We start from the raw sequence: 22,710 nt of genomic DNA on the forward strand, positions 1-22,710 counted from the left end.
CGGGACATATATAATACATAATCTTGTCTTGAACGTACGGAGCATGACGTTTTCCGCTCCGAGACAAAATCACACCCCTTAGAAAACTAAGGCATAAACCTCAAGTTTCTGCGGTGTTTCATTGTAGTTCGATGGGAATGGATGCAGATCGATCTTGCCCGGCCGAAAAGAATGAGTAGGTCTTGCTAATGGCTGAGATCTTAATGTCGCCCAAGGAAGTCCTGCGCCAGTGCAGACCAGATCGATCTTGGCTAAAAAGTGAGTGAATCTTTGGTGCTGATGACTTGTTAAGCCGAACCGATTCTTGACATGACCAAAAAAAGGCCAATGGGAATTAAACCCACAGATAATCAGAGGAAACATCTTGACATGAAGATGGTCCGTATGGGGATCGAACTGTATTTTGTGGACAGGTTTTTCGTTGGCGAGTACGAGGTAGTCTTGGTGGTCACGCGAAAGGTGCCAGTTTAGGCTAGTAGGCTTCCTTCTTGTTGTGATATCACTTCCCTACTTCCAGAGACTCGCCAACAGATGAATGACCGACTTGGGGCTCCAAGTGGATGGTCTTTGCTGCGTCGATTTCTTGCCTCTAGACAGAAGAAGAGTCCTCAAACCGTAAGTCTCATCGAAAGAGTTAGATATCCGTAAAATGACTAAGAACTAATGAAGGGGGCCACAAAAGGGTACAGCCGACGCAGCAGAGCAACAAGACCATTATGACCACAGTCCGCTCCTCGATCTTCCCAACGAGCTAATCCTCATGGGTGCGAGCTTTCTAGACCAGGAGTCTCAGCTCCTGCTGAGCCTGTCGTGTCGACGACTTCGTGCTCTTCTCAATTCCCACCTCGACTTGATGCTTAATGATGATAGGCCCACCAAGGTACGGTTTCCACAACTTCTGGAACTCGACCACCCGGTATATCTGACATGCCGCTCCTGCGGCCTTCTGTATCCCTGGCGGAAGATGGACTTCTTCCAGTACGATTGTCCGCGTGCCTTTGTAGGGATCGTCGACAAGATATGGCAGAACTTCGAGCAAGCCGTCACAAGCATGATAGTCGGCTCAGAGAAATTCGAAGTGTTCAAGTGTTCCTTCTGCGAGACTGGCCATCAAGTACACGTGAAGAAGGGCGAGGGGGTCCGGACAAGGATCGTTCTGAATGTTTAGAGAAACTACAGACAAAGGCACGGAAACAGGCTGTCAAATGAGCAGATCTTTCATCGAGCTCCTGTGTTGCGGCTTGATGCCGATACAGTCTCGCAGAGGGACGTACGAGCGGCTTTTGAGTCCAAAACGGGGTGTACTCTAACCATTGAAAACAAGGTCGCAAAGCATGGCTCGAAGACAAGGTGCTGACATCTTTCAACGTGCACGCCTGGCACACGTGAAAGTTTCGGCAATTTTGACAACTGTAGAACCGATCCTCTGCTTCAAAGATTCGGTTGCAGCCGTCACACTTGACGCTGACTGAGGATTTGTCGTGTCATGTATCCGCTAACGATGCCATTAGTTCAACGAATGAGACGAGGTAGGATACATTGGAGAGAAACCCTTGACAACAGGGTCGGGAAGAGCTTCTTGGAACCAAGCTGCATTACGCAGCCACCAGTCAAGGGCTGATCAGAGAGACTTGGGTCCGACGCTGGCCAGACGACCGCCATCTTTATCGACGTCCAAATGCAGAGATGCCGGAAAAATGTTACTCCGTTACTTGACCCCGTGCAACGCTTAGCTCGCCTACCTCGCAATTCTCTCGCACGAGTCCGAACTTGTTGCTCTGAAGACGGGCGCAAAATCGCCAAACTCTCATCTGTGTAGGAAATAGGCCAAGAGGAGGATGAGTAGAGGGTGATCGGAGGCGGAAAAGAGGGTGAGTCTAGGCACAGGTGGTTCTTAAAGCGGCACGCAGGGGGTGAGCTCTGCCAACGTCCAAGACCCTCGACGCCGTCTCGTCGTCGGTGGATGCGAGAATCTGCTTTGAGATCCGATAGAGCGAATCTATTCTCCTCGGCCACCTCCAGTTTACTTTCTTGGGAGGGGATCCCAGGGCCTCAGACAATCTCACCCAACACTGCCTCCCCGCCCTCTCCCCCTTTTCTTGCCTTCAAGCTCCATGGCGCACCCCATCACGAACTCGTCCCGGTGACCTTACTAATCCAAATCTCGGGATACACATCAGTATAATTCGCGACATCCTTGCCGGACACCTCGCTCCCCTTAGCGAGCGCCTCCTTCAAATCCTCGACCTTGTCCCACTCGATAGTCGCCGTGACCATGTACGGCGGCGGCTTGTTGTCGAGCGAGTCTTCGGCCTTGAAAGACGCGACCGTCCACTTGCCCATGCCGAACGGCTTCCAGTCGCGGTCGATGATCTCGCGCATGTGCGTTTTCAGATAACTGGCGCCGACATGTTTAGCGGTTCGCAGAAGGCAACATCAGTCTCGTGCTCGAACTTACTAGTCCATGTCGAAGCGGGCGGGCTTGCCCTCTTTTGTGGTCGACGGGTAGGCGACGACGCAGACGATTTTTTCGGCCATGTTTGCGTTCTACGTGCGTCGATGTCGGGTGTGTCGCATTCACAATTGATGTAAGTCTGAGAGATCTTTTACCAGCCGATCTGGACATTCGATATTTACCCTCGGCTATCTCATGGACCTCGGGCAGTAGAGGTCAGTCTCCCCCCTCCGGAAGCACAGCAACAGGGGAAGGCGTTGGCTGCTCTATCGCTTAACGATCGATGACTGTCTCTTGCGAGGTACGTATGTCTGACGATGTGTGGCAATTGTAAACCAGGTGCAGCGCAGAATCCGGATATGTTTTACCGCATCACGCAACCTCTCGGGATATAGGGACTCGAATGAAGCCGATGACGGCCATATTCTGCCATTGCGGTTCAACAACAAGCTATACAAACTCTTCAGCGCTCCAACCTGAATTCGCCTTCGTCACCCAATTCTTCCACCTCTTGTTCTACAACCCTTTCAATCTCACCAGCAACACTCAACAACCAATGATCCCTCTCCGCTGCGGCATTTGAACACCATGCCCCTGCGACAACTCCCAATTGCCCGACTCTCTTAAGCCTGGCTCTTGTGCGGCCTCTTGACCTTCCGTCGTCACCAGCAGAACCGCCTGCGTCAGGTGTCGAGCTTGCTGGAGCTGCTATCAAAGTACGACGAAAGTGATGAAAGGGAAGGTAAACTAGCCGAGAGAGCATATTGGCACTGCCAGTACTTCCTCGGTCACCGCACCGATACCAGCATGCCTCGTGAAGCCTGTGCAGGGTACAGATCGTGGCCAATGAGCCCAATCTTGCAGAAATACCCATGGGACGACTGTGGAGAAACTTACAAGCAGCCGTTTTGTTCAGGGCCAATACCAGGATTATGGAGCGGCTTGCTGGTACCTCGAAGTGGTCGAGAGCCGAAGAAATATATTTCAGGCACTCGTGATGAAGTCGCGGTACTGAGAAATATACCAAATGATCATGGTTCTACCCTTTGGACGGCACATGCTATTGATTCTCTTGAGCTCCCACATGAACTGAACTCAGAAAGTGCGAATTGGATTTCAGGGGATCGACAAAAGCCCCTTGGCTCAAAAAGCCACTTCTCTTCGAGGAAAACGAAAGTGGTCTGCTTTTCGAGAGCGAGTGTCTGCTCCTCTCCTGTCCTCGGACAGCCTAGAATTCGAGTGCCGAGACACCGCTGGAGCTTCCACTCAGGGAGATATTCTAGCACTGGCTTTTCTCGTCCATTTCCCCCTATGAAGCATTGTGTGTAGGTAGTCTTTGCCAGCATAGCGTGAGACTACAATCAACAACCCCACCAATCCCAAAAAGATTGCGAGACGTCTCTTCAGTCGTGCAACCAAAGCAACCGTGCCCTTCTCCAGCCATGATCTTGGGAAGAGGTGCGGAAAAGGCTCATTCGGAACAGGGACATTCAGAATCTTGCACAGTGGCTCCCACCCGTCCCGGACGTTGAAGAAGAAGAGCTGATTCGGCGGCACCACACTGCGAACGTACTCGGCATGCGCGTCGTAGAGTTTCTCTTGGTTGGCCATGGGCCAAGGTTCACATGGGGGCATGCCAACAGCTTGCGGCACCCGTCTCCAGAACTCGTAGGAGAAGACGCAGAAGCGCCTCAGACTGGGGGACAGCCAGGACCAAGGGTACAGGTCGTGAATGCCCTGCCACAGTGTCGAATAGCTGGCCCACCAGGATTCTCGCTCTCGCACAGTGCATATAACCTTTGCATCTGGATACAGCTGCAGCAGCTCCTCGAGGAAGTAACAGCCGGGTTGGTCCGAACTTGCTACACAGCCTTCGGTCAATTCGGCAAGGCGATACTGTACAAAGGTGCGATCGACCAAGGTCTTCATGGGGCAGTGCTCCGCGAGCTCCAGCAGTCGTCGTTGCATAGCGGCGTTGCCGGCGAAGGAAGCAGATCCCCCATCGAACACGGGACCCTTTAGAAGAATTTCAAGTGCTTTGGTCATGGACGTCGTCCCAGTCCGAGGCAGTCCGCCAACTATGACATGTAGAGTAGTCGGCTTCGAGTCAGCACCGGTGTTCGCCATATGCTCAAGGGATTCTTGTGCCTGGATGTCGTCGATGTCTTATTAGCGACGGCGTCGTGCAGCTTCGCTGTCCTTGTCAATGCTTTTTCTTCATGTGTTTCCAGGCCCACATCAATGGTGGTCTTGAGAGACTAGGTCATATTCAGGGTAAGAAGAGACCAGGTGAGACGAGGTCTTTTCCGCACGGCAACCCACCAATTAGTACATTCGGCCTTACGCGGAGTGTGCATCCACAACTGACGCAACAAAAAAGTCTTATTTTAGTCAATTGGTCAGTGAGACAAATAGTTAATCCCAGTCTCCTTGATACGCTGTAATTCATTCTATTTTGCAAAACTACTCAACCCACGGAATACAGGATTCGTGTCTCGTTCTCCCGTAACCAAAATCGCGTCGATAAATTTCCGCCCCGGTCCCTCAGCGATAGCTAACGTGGACATGGTCCCTTCCAAAATCATACGTTAGTCTGGGGATAATAGTCGCGTATAGGCGAGATCTTGCTCACCAATGATTCGCCGTGTTGTCCCCTCTATCGCCGTTGACGCAATTCGGAATGACTGTGCAGGACTGATATCGCCATTGACTCCAAGGTTTGACGCTGTCCTGACCATGATGCCAGATTCTCTGGCCCCACATAACGTATTCGAGGGAGAGGCTGCTGGCGTGATTCATTACCCATTCAGCGATTGGCTCGCCCGCAGTGGTTTTGACCTGTTCGAACAGTGTAAGACTTCGCTGGGTGCGCCGGCATAATCCTTATGACAGGAAAACGGCCAATAGAGGATAAAGCAGAGATACTCACACCACCATCGGCAACCATCATATCTGTAGCCATGCCCCTGCAGTGATCACTGGAACTCGGATCGCTGCATGTCCGAATACAACCTATGCTCTTGACCTTACCTGGAAAGGCCGCAACAATGTCCTTTGCGCCATCGATTCCTACCTGCTTACATCCCGAACTCGTGCTGGGGAATGTTGGTGTTGGATAGCCGCTGCCCGCTGGCATACAGCATTTGAAATTGTCCGGGCCAGGACACTTGTTTGTTTCGGTGATCCCGGAGCTGCAAGAAGAGCTGAAGCGACAGTTGCCTTTGTTGCCTGTGCCACATGATGTTTTCGTGCAGCACTTGATGTCCTCTGTGGTGCCCGGACAGGCGTTGGAGATATATTTGCCCCCACCGGTCGAACATGATGAGGTCGAGATGTAAACTCCTGGTGTACTACCGGAGCTAGTATACGGGCCGTTTACTTCGGAGCGAGGAAGGAGGAGCGACGAGGTATTACTTAATGTAGTAAGGAAGGAAAAAAGCAGGAAGAAACAACCGGAAAGCATTTGCGGTGAATATTCGGCGATGGTAAGATCGTTGAAAAATATTCCTCGACTGATTCTGGGTGGTGGATGGTGGACTGGACTTACATCTCATACACCTTCGTCAGGATATGGACATCCTTATATACCTCGATGCTGCATGTTTCCCACTCTAGGATCGCGATCTTGAATACTGCCTTGAGACTTTGTGGCACAATCGATCATAGCTGAATGGCGTGAAGGTCATTCGGAAATGGGGACGGCGGGTATATCTGTGTCACTTCTTGTATCAAAAGCGTTAATGTCAAAAGATGATCATCTCCCAGTCCTCAAGTCACGCGAGACTTGTTGCCTGAAAGTTCCGTGTTGAAACCGAATACGATTCGGCTCGATGTGTACAGACCATACGTGCCAATGCTTGGCCGGCGAAAGGTAAGGCTGGATCTTCAGCGACAGGGTACCAAGGGCTACACAGCCAAGCACATACAGCCCTCTTTTCATAGATATTTGAATTGCTGCCGGGAAGATCTCATCTGCATCTTGAGACATGACCATTTCGCTTCATCTTGGAACCAGTTCTGCAGATCATTTGCCCTATTAGAGTGCTGCGCCGAACAGTGTCCCAAGAACTTTGACAAGAATCAATCTCTGTCCCATTGCTTCTGAAGAAAACACTTCTTTTTGATGTGTTCCCATCGTGTGAGGTTTCTAAGGAACATATCTTGCGTATCGGTGGTGGCGCAAATTGGTTACATGCTATGAAAACACTACAATGGCCAGATAAAATCTTCCAGCAAAGGTAGCGCTCAGATTAAGAAAAGGAGGAAGAGGGGTCAAGAGGATTTCCTACAGGAGACCTACCTGTGTACCCAGTACCTCGTACCAACTCGTACTTATCCTTGTAGCTGTGGTAACTAGCGAGCTGGCTAGCCTCACGGGCTAACCTCGTCTGGTTGGTCTGGTCTCTGTCACGGGATCGCGGCTGCCAAGCCTCCGATATTTATCCGACGCCGAAACAATTTTGTCGCTTCAACTTTTGCTGCATCTCTCAACATCAGCTTTGTCGTTCAAATTTTGAATCACGAAAATCCCAATCGGGGCTATGATCATCCTCGATCGCTGAGGTCACAAATAGCCTTCCCCGAGCTTCTGTATTAACAGGATTCTGATGTGAGTTACACCTCGTATCCGTATCGTTCTCTCGTTCCCCTGTGTTACCTGATGAATTTTATCATACACCAAGTTCCGGCGACCCTTTTCATGAGCCTTGAACTCAAACATGCACTACCATCTGACCATTGGACACAACGGAGCTCAGTCAATGCCCATGCTCGATATTTAGCAAACTGAAGCTGATATGTGTCTCTATAGGAATGTCAATCAATCGCGGTTGAGACTGTTTGGTGGGTAGTGCAGGAGGTAAGATCTCGGTGATTTCTTTTCTTCTCTTCCCTCACCATTCCTATGATGATCAAAGGTTCTTATCAAACAGTTCTGCTTCTGATATCTCTTGAAGAGAGCATTACCAAAGCTTACCATATTATCTGACTTTTACCTACCTCAAAACAACGTTTCGCTCTATTCGAGGATTTTGCTTGGAGCTAACCAATGGCTTGCTCCCAGGGACACAATATGCTGCTCTGCCAGTATATACAGAAGCATGTAAAGTACGTCAGCGGCTTCATGCCCAGCCAACTCCACCGATATCTCTTGCTTCCCAGCTTGTCGAGCTTTCTGTTCATGATGATACCAAGTCTATCCATTCTCCGAGTTCTCCCCTTAAGAGACACCTTTCCCCCAAACGCGACTGCAACCTACCGATCGTGGCTATCGTTATGAAGTTGCGTTTCGGTCATGGTGCGTCGTTCCGGGGAAGGGTATGAGGTCGACGGCTTTTCTGATTCCCTTATGCGCCTTTTGCCGCCCATGGAAGTCTCGGCACGGTGGACGTGTGATTGTTCTAGGCATAGCATGGCTAACTAGAGTTTTATATAGGGTTTGTTCGATAGTGATATACTCTTAGCTACCCTGGATTCACTTGGGTCACGGCCATACTGTCTGTCGTAAGACCTGCGACTAACCGTAATGATGTTTCGTGCTGCATTCATTCATTCATTCATTCATTCATCAAAAGCGTCAACAAGGCCGACTGCGGCATGATCTCTGTCCTCGTCCTGCTTCATTACAAGACCATCGAGTTTCATGACTAACCGATCCACCGTCCTTGCCTGCCAGGGGATGAATTTGGTGGCGTTTCCGTTCAACTGAAATCCACTTAGACTCTCCTCGAGATTGCTAGTCATCAATCCAACTCCCGTCCGCTTCTCCTTCTCCATGTCACGAATTTTGTCCACGAGATCCGAGAGTGAAGTCTCTATCGATTTTCTTGTGCGGTCCATTTCGACGAGAACATCTCTCTCATCTTGTGCATAGTTTGAGAATGCGTCAAGCACACCCTCGTCCTCTTGGAGGTCCAGCCCCTCCCACACAGTCTGCAAGCGGGAAAAAAGAGCAATGAAGTGGTCAACCTGATTCAATAGTTCTTTCAATGTTGCAACGAAGGCAACATTCGTAAGGAATAGAGCATTGTTAAGGGCGTGCAGATATCGGCGATGGGCGTCAGCCATGGTTCGCGGATCTGTTGGAACCGTGGTCGCCTCACGGTTGGATAATCCGGTTGTCCTCTGGGCAGTTGATGATCCTGTGCCTGGCCTCGACGACTTTGCTGATGACGGGTAGAGTCTATCATTGCCGTCCAGCCATTTCCAAAATTGCGCCCAACTACTCTGGATCACTTCCCCTTGCAAAAATGCCTCGAGCTCATTGACCGTGAACAAAGCTCTGCTGGCAGTTGTCCAATGCGCCCTTGTCCTTGCCGATCTCCTAGCGTCTCGTACTCTCCGAGCTGCCAGTATCCTCCTCCCGGCTTGCGAAGCACTTCTAGGAGGCCCGATTGGAGAAGGATAACATCTGCGATGTGATGACAGCTTCCAGAGTGAAGACAGGTGCAGCCCTGCCCGATGGATAGAGATCAAATACGCATTAATGAATGCATACAACTGAACATCACTCGAGGACAGGAAGAGATGCAATGGCGAGGATGTGGGGATTGTGAAGTGTAGAATGGTGGGTGTAGGTAACAGCGTCGACACGAGACCCTGACCAAACTCATTCCTATCATCAATTGCCTTGAGAGACAATAATTTCTTCGCTAGGCCGAGAGTGTCGTCTTCAATGTCATCATCGGCTTGCAGCGCTGATAATTCTGCCATCGTCTTGTTCAGTATGCCCTTCAGTTCAGCTTCCTTGACTGCCAGTTCATCGAGTCTTCCAATCTTTCTGACCGGTCGAACAGTGTTTTGCGTTTGTTGGTGATTGGCGACCCTATCATCCGCATGATTGATCAAGGACACTGCAAATTCACCTTGATTGAGGAGCACGTAGCGCAAGATGACAAGAAGTAGCTGCATAATTAGCGGCCGAGGCAGGATTTGAGACAGGGCATTCTCCGATATAGATTGATTGATGGAAGACAGGGTACTCTCCAACAACGAGAGATTCAATGGGTATTGTAAGGACTCGAGCAACGCCAAATGTGTCGGTAGCAAAGACAAAGATGCATCACTCGACCCGCTCAGTAATGGTCCAAATGACACTGTTTGCGAATATAACTGACTCAGCGCGCAGCCGGCTGAAAGCAAAGCACTGCTTGCTCTTGGGTTCAAAAACTTTGGCGTCAAGGAAGGGTCGATCATGTATGAGTCCATGGCCGATGATGGCTTTGGATTTGGCCTGATGCAGAAATCCTCCGCTCCAGAAGTTGGAAGTCTCCCATAAAGCACCCACAGCGACGCTGCTCGCATCCATGCCTTCTGGGCAACGGTCAAGAGAGCAATAGCCATGTCCTCGATATCAGAGTAACCAGTATGTGTCTCGTTTTCCAGTAAATCCAAGATGCTGGCTCCGGAAGGCGAACAGGTCTTCGCATTCTGCTTGAATGGGGGGTCCAGATGTAGGACTATCGACCATAGCCACTCCAATCGTCTCGTCCATGGTGCAAATTCAGCCACAAGAGTACTCAAAGGCACAACTTCATAAGCTCCAACATAAGCAGCATCTTTTTGCAGTATGCAGGATTCCACCTCTACAATCTTATCCACAAATCTACCCAAGTGGACGTCTGCTATTGAAGCACTGACTGCTCGACAGACCATTGACCGGTGAGTTATGGACAGCCTCGAGGTGGCGCCCTTGATCTGAGCGTGTAAGTCATGGAGATGAGCTAGGGTCGCTAGCATAGCCCGCTCTGGGGGCGAAACATATTGGTTGAATGTCTTTTCGTCGCCTGATCCTGCTGGAGCCCGCACCTGCGACCAGATCGGTGACTGGAGACCGGATAAGGACAGGAGGATCTCGTGAAGCATTTTGCCCGTCTAACTCGAGGACGGGGCTGGGGATCGTGGCGCAAGTCGAACAGAGCAGGCGAGTCGTGCTGCCGCTGAAATTTGAGAATTAGCCGCCCGAACAGCTCGAAGCGACACATTGAAAGGGACAGAAGCCCATAGCGAATGTGAAATCTGGAACGCGGAGCTGAACCACGGTCAAAACGTGTGAAAGGAAAAGGCAGGGCGCGTCGGAGTCCGTTGCTTTGGTGAGATAGCTACCATCAAGTGAGCCTTTTAACGACAGAAAGCTCGCAGGGTTCTTTACACCGCGGCGAGAGAGCCCTACACAATTTCAACTCAGAAGCTCGTGGCGGGCGGTGACCAATCTCTTCGTGGCTACCGCAGGCGCCGTGGTCGTGGGGAACGCAGGCGGTCACACGACTAATTCTAGGTGGCAAGTGTGCCGAACGTCAGCCTGGTGGCCTAACTATTAAGTGGCTAGTGCCCAACTAAGACTGTAGGAGTTACCCAGTACTTAGCACCCCCAAGAGGCCTAGTTATTGCCTGCGATTGCATCACTGCCTTGGGTGTCTGCCTTCTCACTAATTACTCTCTGCATCGAACAACCAACTGCGGTTCGCGAATCTTCTTGACTAATATAACAAACAACCTTACGTTCGCCTTTGCCTCTTGCCTGCGCCATCGGCTTCTATCCTTTCTCCATAAATCAGCCTCTCGACGTTTTGTCCTCCTCGTCACTCATTTCGCCTCCCCCCTCTCATGCGCCTCCCCTCCTCCATCTGAAACGTCTATCTGAAGAAGCTGCTTGCGCTCTTCGGATCAATTCTACCGCAATCTGGGTCTTGCTTGAGGCAAGGCCACTGTCACCATTTCACCTCACGCCGAAATCCCAGACTCTATAAAGGCCGGTAGCAAAAGAAAGGCTTCCTCAGGAGACCTCGCCCGGCCAGAAAAAAAAGTCATGACGGACTCTGTGATGGAAGTTGACAACCCTGGGGCTGCCATTGTGGAGCTCCAGATTCTGGAAATCGATGAATCTCTCTACAGTCGACAGCTTTACGTACTAGGCCACGAGGCAATGAAACGCATGGGCGCCTCCAATGTGCTCATCGTCGGGCTGAAGGGTTTGGGCGTTGAGATCGCAAAGAACATTGCTTTGGCTGGCGTCAAGTCTCTGACCTTGTTCGATCCTAACCCAGTTGCCATTGCCGACCTCTCCTCCCAATTCTTTCTCCGTCCGGAAGACGTGGGCAAGCCCCGAGCAGAAGTGACTGCTCCGCGCGTGGCTGAGCTCAATTCCTACACTCCCGTCGCCGTCCACAAAGCCAAAGCCTTAACAGATGACTTGAGTCAACTCAAAAAATTCCAAGTCGTCGTTCTCACCACTATGTCTTTAAAAGATCAACTCACAATCTCCGACTACTGCCACCAGAATGGTATTTACCTGGTGATCGCTGACACATTTGGCCTTTTCGGTTACATCTTCACCGATTTCGGGAAGGACTTCACGGTGGGCGACGTCACCGGAGAGAACCCAATCAGCGGCATAGTGGCAGATATTGATGAGACTGGTCTGGTCTCCGCTCTGGACGAGACGAGACATGGACTTGAAGACGGCGATTACGTTGAGTTCGCAGAAATCCGAGGAATGGAAGGTCTTAATGGAGCACGTCCTCGGAAGATCACCGTCAAAGGCCCGTACTCCTTCTCTATTGGCGATGTCTCGGGTCTGGGTAGATATGAAGGAGGCGGCCTTTTCGCTCAGGTCAAGATGCCGAAAGTCCTTCAATTCCAATCATTGTCGGAACAGATCAAGAAGCCGGAATTTCTCATATCTGACTTTGCAAAGTTTGACCGACCAGCAATGCTTCATATTGGCATTCAAGCTCTCCATACTTTCAAAGAGAAGACGGGTTCTCTGCCCCGTCCACATAACGACGAAGACGCTAAGGAAGTCCTGGAACTCACCCAGAAATTGGCAGCGGAGAGTGCCGAGGAGGTGGATATTGATGAGAAATTGATCAAGGAGTTGAGCTATCAGGCGCAAGGCGACCTAAGCCCCATGGCTGCCTTTTTTGGTGGTCTCACCGCGCAGGAAGTTCTAAAAGCGGTTTCTGGCAAGTTCACACCAATTGTGCAGTGGATGTACTTCGATTCTCTCGAGTCTCTACCTTCATCTGTGAACCGAAGCGAGGAGCTTTGCAAACCCACAGGTTCGCGGTATGATGGCCAAATCGCGGTCTTCGGCAAGGAGTTTCAAGAGAAAATTTCCAACGTGAAGAACTTCTTGGTTGGCGCTGGCGCCATTGGTTGTGAGATGCTCAAGAACTACGCGATGATTGGGCTGGGTACCGGGCCTAATGGTCACATTACTGTCACGGATAACGACTCCATCGAGAAGAGCAATCTCAACCGCCAATTTCTCTTCCGAGCCAAAGATGTTGGAAAACAAAAGAGCGAGGTCGCTGCAGCAGCAGCTCAGGCAATGAACCCCGACCTCAAAGGGAAGATCACGACAATGACGGACCGCATCGGCCCTGACACCGAAGATGTCTTCAACGAGGCGTTCTGGCATGACCTTGATATCGTGACAAATGCCTTGGACAATGTCGAAGCTCGTACATATGTCGATCGGCGATGCGTGTTCTTCATGAAACCACTTCTGGAGAGTGGCACCCTTGGTACAAAGGGCAATACCCAAGTCATTCTTCCGCGCTTGACTGAGTCATACTCGAGCTCTCAAGACCCGCCTGAACAATCATTCCCCATGTGCACACTTCGAAGCTTCCCCAACAAGATCGAACATACCATCGCATGGGCTCGAGACCTATTCCAGTCCTATTTCGTGGGACCACCGGAGACCGTCAACCTCTACATGACACAGCCGGACTACATCAATACCACATTGAGACAGCAAGGCAACGAGAAGATGATCCTGGACAGTCTCAAAGAATTCTTGGTTACCGATAAGCCAAGCGACTTCAATGACTGCATTGCCTGGGCCCGGATGCAATTCCAGAAGCAATTCCACAACGCCATTGCACAGTTGCTATACAATTTCCCTAAGGATTCGAAGACATCGACTGGGGCCGACTTCTGGTCTGGACCAAAGCGTGCTCCGACACCTCTCACCTTCGACCCTTCGGATGAGACACATATGGGATTCGTTGTCCATGGAGCAGCTCTCCACGCTTACAACTATGGCATACCTGTTCCTCAGCTCAAGTATGAAGACTATGTTAAAGTTCTAGACAGCATGATCATACCCGAGTTCAAGCCAGACGCAAATGTGAAGATCCAGACGGACGAGAAGGAGCCAGACCCCAACGGGCCAGCGCCGACGTTTGCGGATGATGCGGAAGAGTTGGACAAGATCGTGGCTGAGTTACCCACTCCCAAGAGTATGCCCGGTTTCCGACTCAATGTTGTGGAATTTGAGAAGGACGACGATACAAATCACCACATTGACTTCATCACTGCGGCGAGCAATCTCCGTGCCATGAACTACAATATTCCAATTGCCGACCGTCACAAGACGAAGTTCATCGCCGGCAAGATTATTCCTGCTATCGCCACCACCACCGCCCTCATTACCGGACTCGTGGTCCTTGAGCTTTTCAAGGTAGTGGATGGCAAGACAGATCTCGAACAGTACAAGAACGGCTTCGTGAACCTGGCATTGCCGTTCTTTGGATTCAGTGAACCGATCGCCAGTCCCAAGGGCACGTACCAAGGCAAGGAGGGCGAAGTAACTATCGATAAGCTCTGGGATCGATTCGAGGTCCATGACGTTACGCTCACCGAATTTTTAGCACATTTCGAGAGCCTTGGATTGAGTGTGACGATGGTCAGCTCGGGAGTCAGCTTGCTGTACGCCAGTTTCTACCCACCCAACAAGACCAAAGATCGCCTGCCACTCAGGATGAGCAGATTGCTTGAGACCATCAGTCGCAAGTCGATCCCGGAGCACCAGAGGAACATCATCTTCGAGATCACTGCCGAGGACACGACCGAAGAAGATGTCGAGATTCCTTATGTGATGGTGAAGTACAAGATAGATTGAGGGCGAAGTCGAAGCTAGCTAGCATGCTGGAACTCTGATGGCGCGATTGAAACGGCGTTGGGCAGCATTGGGGGCGGAACTCCAATACTAGGCCAAGGCTCCTGGGGGATAGATCGTGTTTCTCTCACCACTGTACCACGACTGCAGGAATATTTTTGAAGGTGGACGTGGTATGCATACATTCAGCAGCCAGACCAGAATGGATTGATCAGACATAGCCAACACGAAAACCTTCGGGCCGCTGTAGCCGCAAGGGGGAAGCCCCTATTGCCGCATTGTGTGTCACCAATGTGTGCCTCTTACTGCATCTTTAGTCAGGATGCGTGGTTTAGTCATCCATGGCCCTCGTTAGTGTCCCTCCGTGACGCCTCTTGTCGTTCGCGAAAACCCCCACCATTGTGTCATCGACACTGTCGGCTTCCGTTCCGCATGTTGTCCATGGATTGAATAGCTGCACATGGCGCGACGAAATACAAAAGGTGCTCCCTCTTCCCTCTACCAATTCGGTTGCTCCAACTCAGTCGGTCCATGTCCAGCGTCCTTGCACGGGCTCGACTGCAGCTAGTACATCTGACCACGAAATCGAAACCGCAAGCACCGCCTTCGCAGTCGGAATCCACCATGTCATCGGTACGGAGCAGCTCTCTTTTTGCATCCTCTATCCTCGTTCTTCTTGTCTCCATTGTTGCGGTATACTATCTCGAACTGGGGCTGAACATAGACTTTCTGTCACAGGGCAAAGAAACCATTACAGACTGGGTGAAGCCGGGCGACAGCTCGGGCGAGTTCAAGAGACAGGTTTCGTCGTTTCGGAATTGGATCTCGAACGATCCGAATGCTGAGTTTCCTGCGGAGAAAGGAAGATACCATTTATATGTCAGCTATGCATGCCCTTGGGGTATGTGCGAGCCCTAGTTTGAACGTGAAAGAGGACGGCATTGTTGACAAGGGACGAAACAGCACATCGAACACTCATCGTGAGGAAACTGAAGGGCTTGGAAGACATCATCCCTTTCACCAGCGTGCATTGGCATATGGCCGAGAAAGGTATGTCCTCCGCCTCGGGATATGGCATCCTCACACACAGTTACCTGACCACTTTGTCAAGGCTGGCGCTTCGCAACTCCCAACGAAAACGTCCCTGGCGAAAATGTCACTCCTGACCCGCAACACCCAAACAACACCCACCTGCGTGATCTGTACTTTGCTGCAAACCCGAATTACGAGGGTCGCTTCACGGTTCCCACCCTCTGGGACAAAAAGAAACAAACGATTGTGAACAACGAATCCTCCGAGATCATCCGCATGTTCTACACTGCGTTCGACGACATCCTACCTGAAAAGTACAAAAACGTCGTGCTTTACCCGGATGATCTGAAGGACAAGATCGAGGAGGTGAACAAATGGACCTACGACGACATCAACAACGGCGTCTACAAGTCGGGCTTCGCAACCACCCAAGAAGCCTATGAACGCAACGTCCTCCAACTCTTTAAATCGCTCGGCCGCACCGAATCCCTCCTGGCCGAATCCTCCTCCCAGGGGCCCTACTACTTCGGCTCTCACCTTACAGAGGCCGATGTACGGCTATATACCACGATCGTCCGCTTCGATCCGGTCTACGTGCAGCACTTCAAGTGCAATATCAAGGACATCCGAAGCGGATACCCGAACATCCATCGATGGTTGAGGCATTTGTATTGGAACATCCCGGCGTTTGGGGAGACAACGCAGTTCGAACATATCAAGAAGCATTATACCAAGAGCCACAAGCAGATTAATCCGTTTGGCATCACCCCGGTCGGGCCCGTGCCGGATATTCTGAAGGAAGAGGACGAGGTCAGTGCTGTGAAGAAGTAGACCAGGATGGCAAAGTGTGACAAGAGCAGAAAAAGCAAGCACAGTGCGCGAGAGGCTAATGTCTATTGAATATAGCTATCTTTATGGACGAGGTCACTGGAAAGATCAAATGTTTGACTGCCCGAGCAACTCCTTTATCGATTTTTAATAGTTCAACGCCGGTTCGCATTGGCGACTCTGAACAGCCCCCTCCTGCTCGCAAGCGTCTTCTTTGCTCGAAACCTTTGCACTATTCCCGGCAATGCCGTTGAGTCTTGACTGACTCCAGGAAAGATCCTCATCTTGCATGGCCTGTTTGTCGGCGAGCCCTTCCGACACTTGAAACACATGACCCAATTTCTATCCATCTTGCACCCACCCGTTTCCTCCCCCGCCAGGTTGCCTGGATAATCCATCCATCTCTATCTCAATTCCCCAATGCGGCCACAACCCCACCGGCAATGACGCCAGGATTACTACTATTCCGACTATCGATCTTGCGCTTCCAGTTCTCTATCTCGGCGACGGCGCTGACGACGACCTGCTCGAAGAGCTTCTCGTCCAGCCCCTGTCTCCAGATCTCGATTATCCCGCTGCGCAGCTTGTCGCGCAGGACGACGGTGCAGACCGTCGCGCCCGTGCGGTCCGTGCACTTGAGATCGGCCTGTTGTTCATCCCCCCGGGTGACGGTCCAGAACAGCCGGCCGAGGCTGGCGCTCGTCGTGGCGGCGCCTGCGCCTCCCGCTGAGCCCCCCGTGGGTTCGAGGCTGTCCTTGTACGTGATTTGGCGGCCCGTAGCCGAGAAGGTCAGGTCGATTTTTCCGGGCCAGGTGTGCCAGTTTACCGTGGCCACTTGGGAGCTGGAGGCGGTGGCGATGAGGGTGATGTCCGGCCTCGAGGAGTAGATCAGCGGCCGGTTGTAGGTAGCTATATGTCGGGGTGGTGGAACCCAGGGGCGTCAGCGAGCGGGTATGTTTTTGAGGGGTGGGTTGGAAAAGAAGCATATAGGGTTTGCCTGGATGTTGTTGAGGAGGAGGAGGAGGAGGAGGAGGTAGCTGTTGAGGCGAAGGCTGAGCGTATCGATACTCTTGAGCCAAGGGAGGGTAGCCTTGCGGAGGAGGGTAATGTGGTGGAGGATAGTGTGGTTGACCAGGGGGATAACCTTGAGACGGATACCCCTGTGGCTGTGGTGGCAACTGATGATATGGACTTGGTGTGCGAGGCCCCGGAGGAGGTTGTTCTGCATATCCTGGATATTTTTGCGACATGGTTGGTGCCCCTTCTCTTGTCTCTGCTCTTCACTTCTTCTCTGGCTTGTTCCACCTTTTTTCTTTTCCTCTTTCCTCGAAGAAAATGCGTCGTGTAACTCACGAATGTCAGGCCCAAGTAGAGTCCCAAAAACCAAGAAGGGAAGAAAGCGCGTTGTCCCTTGTTCTGTAGATAAGAGAGCGAGGAAGAGGCTGGGTGACAGAGAGGGTGAGAGATCAATGACCGGCCAGCTTACCTACATAGGCAGCTGTGTATGGGTATATCAAATAGCAAAATCCAGTCTCCTAACTTACCGTTCCAGAAACCACTTAGATGCAGGTTGCAGCTACTGCAGCTGTCGATAGAGGCTTCCACACTCCCCACAGCACGATCTGTAATCGTTCCCAACATCGAAACGCCATCCCACAGCGGCGACGCGTCAAATTGTATGTATGTATAGTAATCCCAGCAAGTAAGAGCGCTCACCATGGGAAGAGGGAAAGCGGGTGGAGAGAGGAGGCATATTTGGTCAGTCTGATTGCGTGATCTTCTGTTTCATACCCGAGTCTAGCGCAGGCGAGAAAATACCAGATCTAGTAAATGCAATAGTAGTGGCGGACGAAGGGGGCCGAAGCGGTGCGCAGGGGGGAGGCCCAATGTCTCTTCCCAGGAATATTGGCATATACTGATATGCAGGTACTTGGGCGGTTCTGCACTCGTTTTCGATTGCTCGCGATAGCAAGAGGGATTAATCTACTCCGTACGTAGCACAAACCAAGTCATGGCGCTCTTATTTTTACTCAGGGGTTCAAGCTAGTGAGGCTGTCAATTAAAGGGGGGAAGCCTTGCTAAAAGCAGCCGGGGATTCTCATCGCAGAGAACGACGCAGCCCCAGGAGAAGACTTGAACCTCCGAGGCATCGACGAGGCCATCAAGAAAGCAATCATCACCCTTCCCATCTACTTTCATATTCTCAATGCCGCAGCTAGGTTGACGATGAGTCTTCTGTTTTGCAATCTCAATTCTTCCCACTTACAGAGCACATTGGCCTCGCCAGGGGTATCCGGCCACCAGGCAGAGCTGTAGCTGTCACAGAGTAAAACAGTAAATAAAGCCCGAGACCAAGTCTTCAACAATCGGGTTCGACATTGAAACCTAATTTATACGCGGTGAAAGTTTCGCCCGTCGAGGTTCGCTGTAAGTGCCTAGTAGCAAGCCGTCACAACTTTCTCTCTTCCTCTTTTCCAAATATCGCCATGATGAACCGATCATCAACTGCTATCAATCATCAATCATCAATCATTGTCATTTCTCGTAATGTAATAAATTGCGTCCGGCACGAGCCTCAAGTCCAAACCACACCCAATCATTGCCATCTTCTCAATTCTTGCAATGGTGAGCACCATCCTGTTTTCCCCCTTCTTCATGATCGGATCGCACTTGATGTTTTCCAGAAGAGTGTCATCTTGAACACTGTCCTATCCTGAAGAGTTTGGGATGCCAAAACTGCCCTCCCTCAGTTGATAGCAGTCGGTGATGGTCTTTTCCCTAGGGCGATCGGATGCTGCTCTAGTGCGCGAAGGTTTTGAAGGCCGAGCTGAATTAGAAGGTGAAGAGAGTCCCGGGTCAGGTGTCGCCGTGAGACCATGATTTCCAGACCAGGGAGGAGAGCTGTAGGATTCTTTGCGAAATCTCGAAGGTCTGATTTGTTGATTCTCTTGTACTTGCCCGTTGCGATCCGGACGACCAGCGAGCTGGCTTTGCAACGCTTCAAGTTTCTGACATCGCTGGCTGTCACAGGGAATGGATAGAGATATGCTGATGCCGAAGTCCCCGTCCCTCCTCCACCCCTTCCACTGAGGGAATCAAAGAAAAATCCCAACATTTGCGTCTCATTAAATCGTTGTTTTCAGAGCAAAGAGTATATTGCTTTTCATCTCTCTGCCTTCTTCCTTATCAATAGGCCACCACCGTCAAGAGTCAATCATTCCCGTCGCTGATTTTTCTGTTTCCACCCGAACCTTGTCATACCATATATGATCGCTTGTCGGTCGTATACTTTCGGACGCTTGCTTGTCTGTCGCTATTTCCAGTTGATAGATGGATTGATGAGTTATTTTTCTCCTCGGATTTGTATTTGCATATGCGGGACGTTCACCCCAATCAATCATCGACAATCCCGGGTATACATATCTAATATGGCTATGAGACAGGGGGCCTTCAACTAGTCAGGAAAACATGCTCCAACCACAAGGTCCGGATGCTACGGGGTCGGAGGCAGTGCCTCATGGACTGCTCTGCCTGCCTTCAAAGCCATACAAGTACATGCTTAGGACTAACAGATTGATAGCTCTTTCTCGTTTGGATGGATAGTCGTGCATGGTCCTTTCTTAGTTAGTGGCGCAGCGGGTGGCGTAGCGGGTGGTGTGAGCAACCCGTCCTTAGGACTGACAAATGGATAACTCTTCCTCGGTTGCATGGGTGGTGGTGCGTGGTCGTTCTTCGCTGGCGGCGTAGTTGCGGGCGTAATTTCGTTGTGTCTAACCAGATGGCTACCTGTTCGCGTCTCCGGCAGTGGTGGTTTGCAACGGCTCCTTGAACAGTCCCGTCTGCGTTGCGCTTTTTGGATTCTCTTCTTGTTGGCCGCTCTGTCAGCGAGATATGTAGGGCCTGATTTAGCTTTTGCCTGGCAAAGTGCCCACTGGAGAGCATAATTTGGATGTTCCTCTGTGGCGGTCGTAGGAAACTCTAGAGGCGAGATGCGCAATCCCTCTTTCATCATGTTGGTGATCTTGGTTATCTCAGCGTCCGTCGGTAATTTTGGCGTGAGAGGTGCTAAATCTGGGAGACTAGCCTTCGCCAACTGTTGTCCCTTCGCTGAATATGGCAACATCATGTCTTTTTCTTTGGCTACCTCTTCCAGGGAGGGTAGGCGACCATGTTCGATTGAAAAAAATATCACGACGACAGCCGTCTTCATTCTCTCCAAGAGGCCTTTGCCAATGACGGGCTTATACGGGATACAAAGATCTCCAATGAGCAATCTGTCGAGCAGGTCCCAGCATTCTTGGTTGAGAAAAGCACTCACAACATATGAATCCACAACAACCTTGTCCGCTTTGTCACTGTTTGCTCTCACAGGGACTAAGAGGAGACCCTTCGCATGCGCATAAGGTCCGTCATCCGAACAGTTTAAATGGGGCATTCCGTTGAAGGCGAATAATTCCCAAGACGATCCCAACTCGGGCACTCTCTCAGTTCCGTAGAAATACGGTTCTCTCCTCATGGCGATACACAGAGGGAGATTGCCTTTCCGGGCGATTTCAAATCTCCGGAGAGCGTACCATACATGGGCCAGCTCATGCACAAGAGTGATGGCGAGACTGACTAACATCAGGTCCTTGACATCATCTTCGAATGTGTCAAAGTGGAGGTGGGTGAAGAATGTCGTGAATTTCGAATTCAGCTGGACAGCAGTGGTTGCCATTTGTTGTTCACAATTCTTTGGATATACCCCGAAATAAGTAGATGCATATACATCTGTACGACTATCCGGGTGATAACCAGTAAAGAACTGGACATTGTGGAGATCGTCCATCAGATCTGGGAACGTTCGAGATCGGTGCTTCAATTTCTGGAGATAGTCATACACGATTTTCCCGTCTTCACGAATATCTTTTCCTATGTCCCCAAATAAAAGTATGTTGAAGAATTCAGACGTGTACTTGCAAAACCGTGTTGCCAGCACAAGCGCAGGCCGGATTCGGTCATAGAATATGTCGGAAATAGTCAATTTAGGATCAAGCCAGGCATCGATGGGTCGATCGAGCCCCCTAATTATGTCTAGTCGGCTGAAGTTGGACCTGTTGAAGATTCCGTAAATCTCGCCATCCGGATCTGGGGTCGAAGGCGTATGACATATCTTCTCGTGTCTCGCAGAAAAGGCTTGTTGCCATGATTTTAGATCTGGGTCCGGGAAGAGATCTCGGGCAGAAAATGAATCCATGTCTGTAACAGTTGCTGGATTCAAGGAATAATGGACTTCCGGCTACTTTTCCGAAGGATCAAAGCTCTGGGGAGAGTCTTGTTGGTTTGCCGAGAGGCTGTGCGTATTCCAGCGTGACGGGTCCCTGGGAGACAGAGTCAAGTGCTATATATAGCAGAAGCCATGAAGGAAAGAGACTTCGAACGTCACAGGTGTGCGAAGGATAGAGGAGAGTCGTCTTCTCCGATGTTGCAAAGATCGAGAGTTGGGTCAAACGACCGAATGGCGTTTACGCCGTTTAGTTAATGAGTAACTGCGCGAGGTAATCGAGGGTGACAGACGAATTTTTGTCGGGGGGCTGGTTTTGTGCGAGGGGTGAAATCCGAGGATGGTGAATATACATATATATGCGGTCACGGAATGAGCCAGGGATAAAAAGCAATGTGGTGTTCCAGTGGCCTTCCACGAGGACTTTGGGGTACTTCGTATTCCATGTAGAACACCATGTCGTGATTGGGTACCCAGGGTACCCAAAGGTCTATCAAGACCTGACTCCTGAAATCTTCCAGATTGACCCACTCGATGTCACACAACCAACGTTTCGGAGGGAGTGACTGAGGAAGATCCTGGAGTCGGCAGCGGGTCGGTCGCGGGAGTATCCGCGCACCCATCAAGGCGTTTTGATCTGTATGGCATCTTTTTCTCCCCCCAGCACCAAGAGAAGTCAAATTGCAACTCCACATTCTCTCAAGTTCCTTCCCCATCGTCAGTCAGGAATGATCCTTTGGCAGAACGACAGGAAGCCATTCTGTCCTCAGGGGCTCCCAGATCGCCGTCGTCCTTTCTCCAAAACGTGATCTCAACAACATGACAGGACCCTATCAGGCCGGCGTTGTGCTACGCAGTAGCCCTGCGGTCCTCTCCGGCGTCTATCAGTGACTCGGGCAAAACGGGAGTCAAAACTGTAGGTTAGAACCCCATTATCAAGATTTCCTGCACGCCAGGCATGAAAGATGAGAAATCAGTGTCGACCCTTCCAAAGAGGCACGATGACCCTCTGGTTTCGCCGAAGAAGAATCGTGGTTGATATGGAGAGAATTCGCTTCGATAGTCGAAACACTAAAGCGAGAAAGAGGCGAGCTTCCTCCCCAGGAAAAGACGGCCGTGTCTGACAGACGGTTCGTTGCGCTCAGATCGTTCGCAAGGCGATCGTATTCGCACCCAGGCCGAGCGGTTGCAAGAGGGCAATAATGGTGTGATCGAATATGAAGAAGG

General features: G+C 50.9%; 8 protein-coding genes across 8 annotated transcripts; 3 read left to right on the forward strand and 5 right to left on the reverse strand.

Annotated features, from left to right (window-relative positions):
- Nucleotides 1-706: 706 nt before the first annotated feature.
- A1O5_01726 (uncharacterized protein) lies at nucleotides 707-1,357 on the forward strand. Its single transcript, XM_007742342.1, has one exon. It carries the CDS (start codon nucleotides 761-763, stop codon nucleotides 1,166-1,168), a length of 408 nt encoding a protein of 135 aa, XP_007740532.1. The 5' UTR covers nucleotides 707-760; the 3' UTR covers nucleotides 1,169-1,357.
- Nucleotides 1,358-2,127: 770 nt separating this feature from the next.
- Nucleotides 2,128-2,538, reverse strand: A1O5_01727 (uncharacterized protein; the record flags this gene model as incomplete). The annotated part of the gene is made up of 2 exons (XM_007742343.1): nucleotides 2,128-2,398; nucleotides 2,459-2,538. 2 exons carry the CDS (start codon nucleotides 2,536-2,538, stop codon nucleotides 2,128-2,130), a joined length of 351 nt encoding a protein of 116 aa, XP_007740533.1.
- A 1,183-nt stretch (nucleotides 2,539-3,721) lies between these two features.
- On the reverse strand, nucleotides 3,722-4,582 carry A1O5_01728 (uncharacterized protein; the record flags this gene model as incomplete). The annotated part of the gene is made up of 1 exon (XM_007742344.1): nucleotides 3,722-4,582. The coding sequence occupies one exon, from the start codon at nucleotides 4,580-4,582 to the stop codon at nucleotides 3,722-3,724; it is 861 nt and encodes a 286-aa protein (XP_007740534.1).
- Nucleotides 4,583-4,999: 417 nt separating this feature from the next.
- On the reverse strand, nucleotides 5,000-5,598 carry A1O5_01729 (uncharacterized protein; the record flags this gene model as incomplete). The annotated part of the gene is made up of 4 exons (XM_007742345.1): nucleotides 5,000-5,027; nucleotides 5,088-5,293; nucleotides 5,385-5,433; nucleotides 5,537-5,598. The coding sequence occupies 4 exons, from the start codon at nucleotides 5,596-5,598 to the stop codon at nucleotides 5,000-5,002; spliced, it is 345 nt and encodes a 114-aa protein (XP_007740535.1).
- A 2,416-nt stretch (nucleotides 5,599-8,014) lies between these two features.
- A1O5_01730 (uncharacterized protein) lies at nucleotides 8,015-10,318 on the reverse strand (the record flags this gene model as incomplete). Its single annotated transcript, XM_007742346.1, has 1 exon — nucleotides 8,015-10,318. The coding sequence occupies one exon, from the start codon at nucleotides 10,316-10,318 to the stop codon at nucleotides 8,015-8,017; it is 2,304 nt and encodes a 767-aa protein (XP_007740536.1).
- A 943-nt stretch (nucleotides 10,319-11,261) lies between these two features.
- Nucleotides 11,262-14,363, forward strand: A1O5_01731 (ubiquitin-activating enzyme E1; the record flags this gene model as incomplete). Its single annotated transcript, XM_007742347.1, has 1 exon — nucleotides 11,262-14,363. The coding sequence occupies one exon, from the start codon at nucleotides 11,262-11,264 to the stop codon at nucleotides 14,361-14,363; it is 3,102 nt and encodes a 1,033-aa protein (XP_007740537.1).
- A 621-nt stretch (nucleotides 14,364-14,984) lies between these two features.
- On the forward strand, nucleotides 14,985-16,223 carry A1O5_01732 (ubiquitin-activating enzyme E1; the record flags this gene model as incomplete). Its single annotated transcript, XM_007742348.1, has 3 exons — nucleotides 14,985-15,261; nucleotides 15,324-15,410; nucleotides 15,472-16,223. 3 exons carry the CDS (start codon nucleotides 14,985-14,987, stop codon nucleotides 16,221-16,223), a joined length of 1,116 nt encoding a protein of 371 aa, XP_007740538.1.
- A 3,562-nt stretch (nucleotides 16,224-19,785) lies between these two features.
- Nucleotides 19,786-21,456, reverse strand: A1O5_01733 (uncharacterized protein; the record flags this gene model as incomplete). Its single annotated transcript, XM_007742349.1, has 1 exon — nucleotides 19,786-21,456. The coding sequence occupies one exon, from the start codon at nucleotides 21,454-21,456 to the stop codon at nucleotides 19,786-19,788; it is 1,671 nt and encodes a 556-aa protein (XP_007740539.1).
- Nucleotides 21,457-22,710: the final 1,254 nt, after the last annotated feature.

This window comes from Cladophialophora psammophila (genome assembly GCF_000585535.1).
Source record: "Cladophialophora psammophila CBS 110553 chromosome Unknown aczJe-supercont1.2, whole genome shotgun sequence".
NCBI lineage: Eukaryota > Fungi > Ascomycota > Eurotiomycetes > Chaetothyriales > Herpotrichiellaceae > Cladophialophora > Cladophialophora psammophila.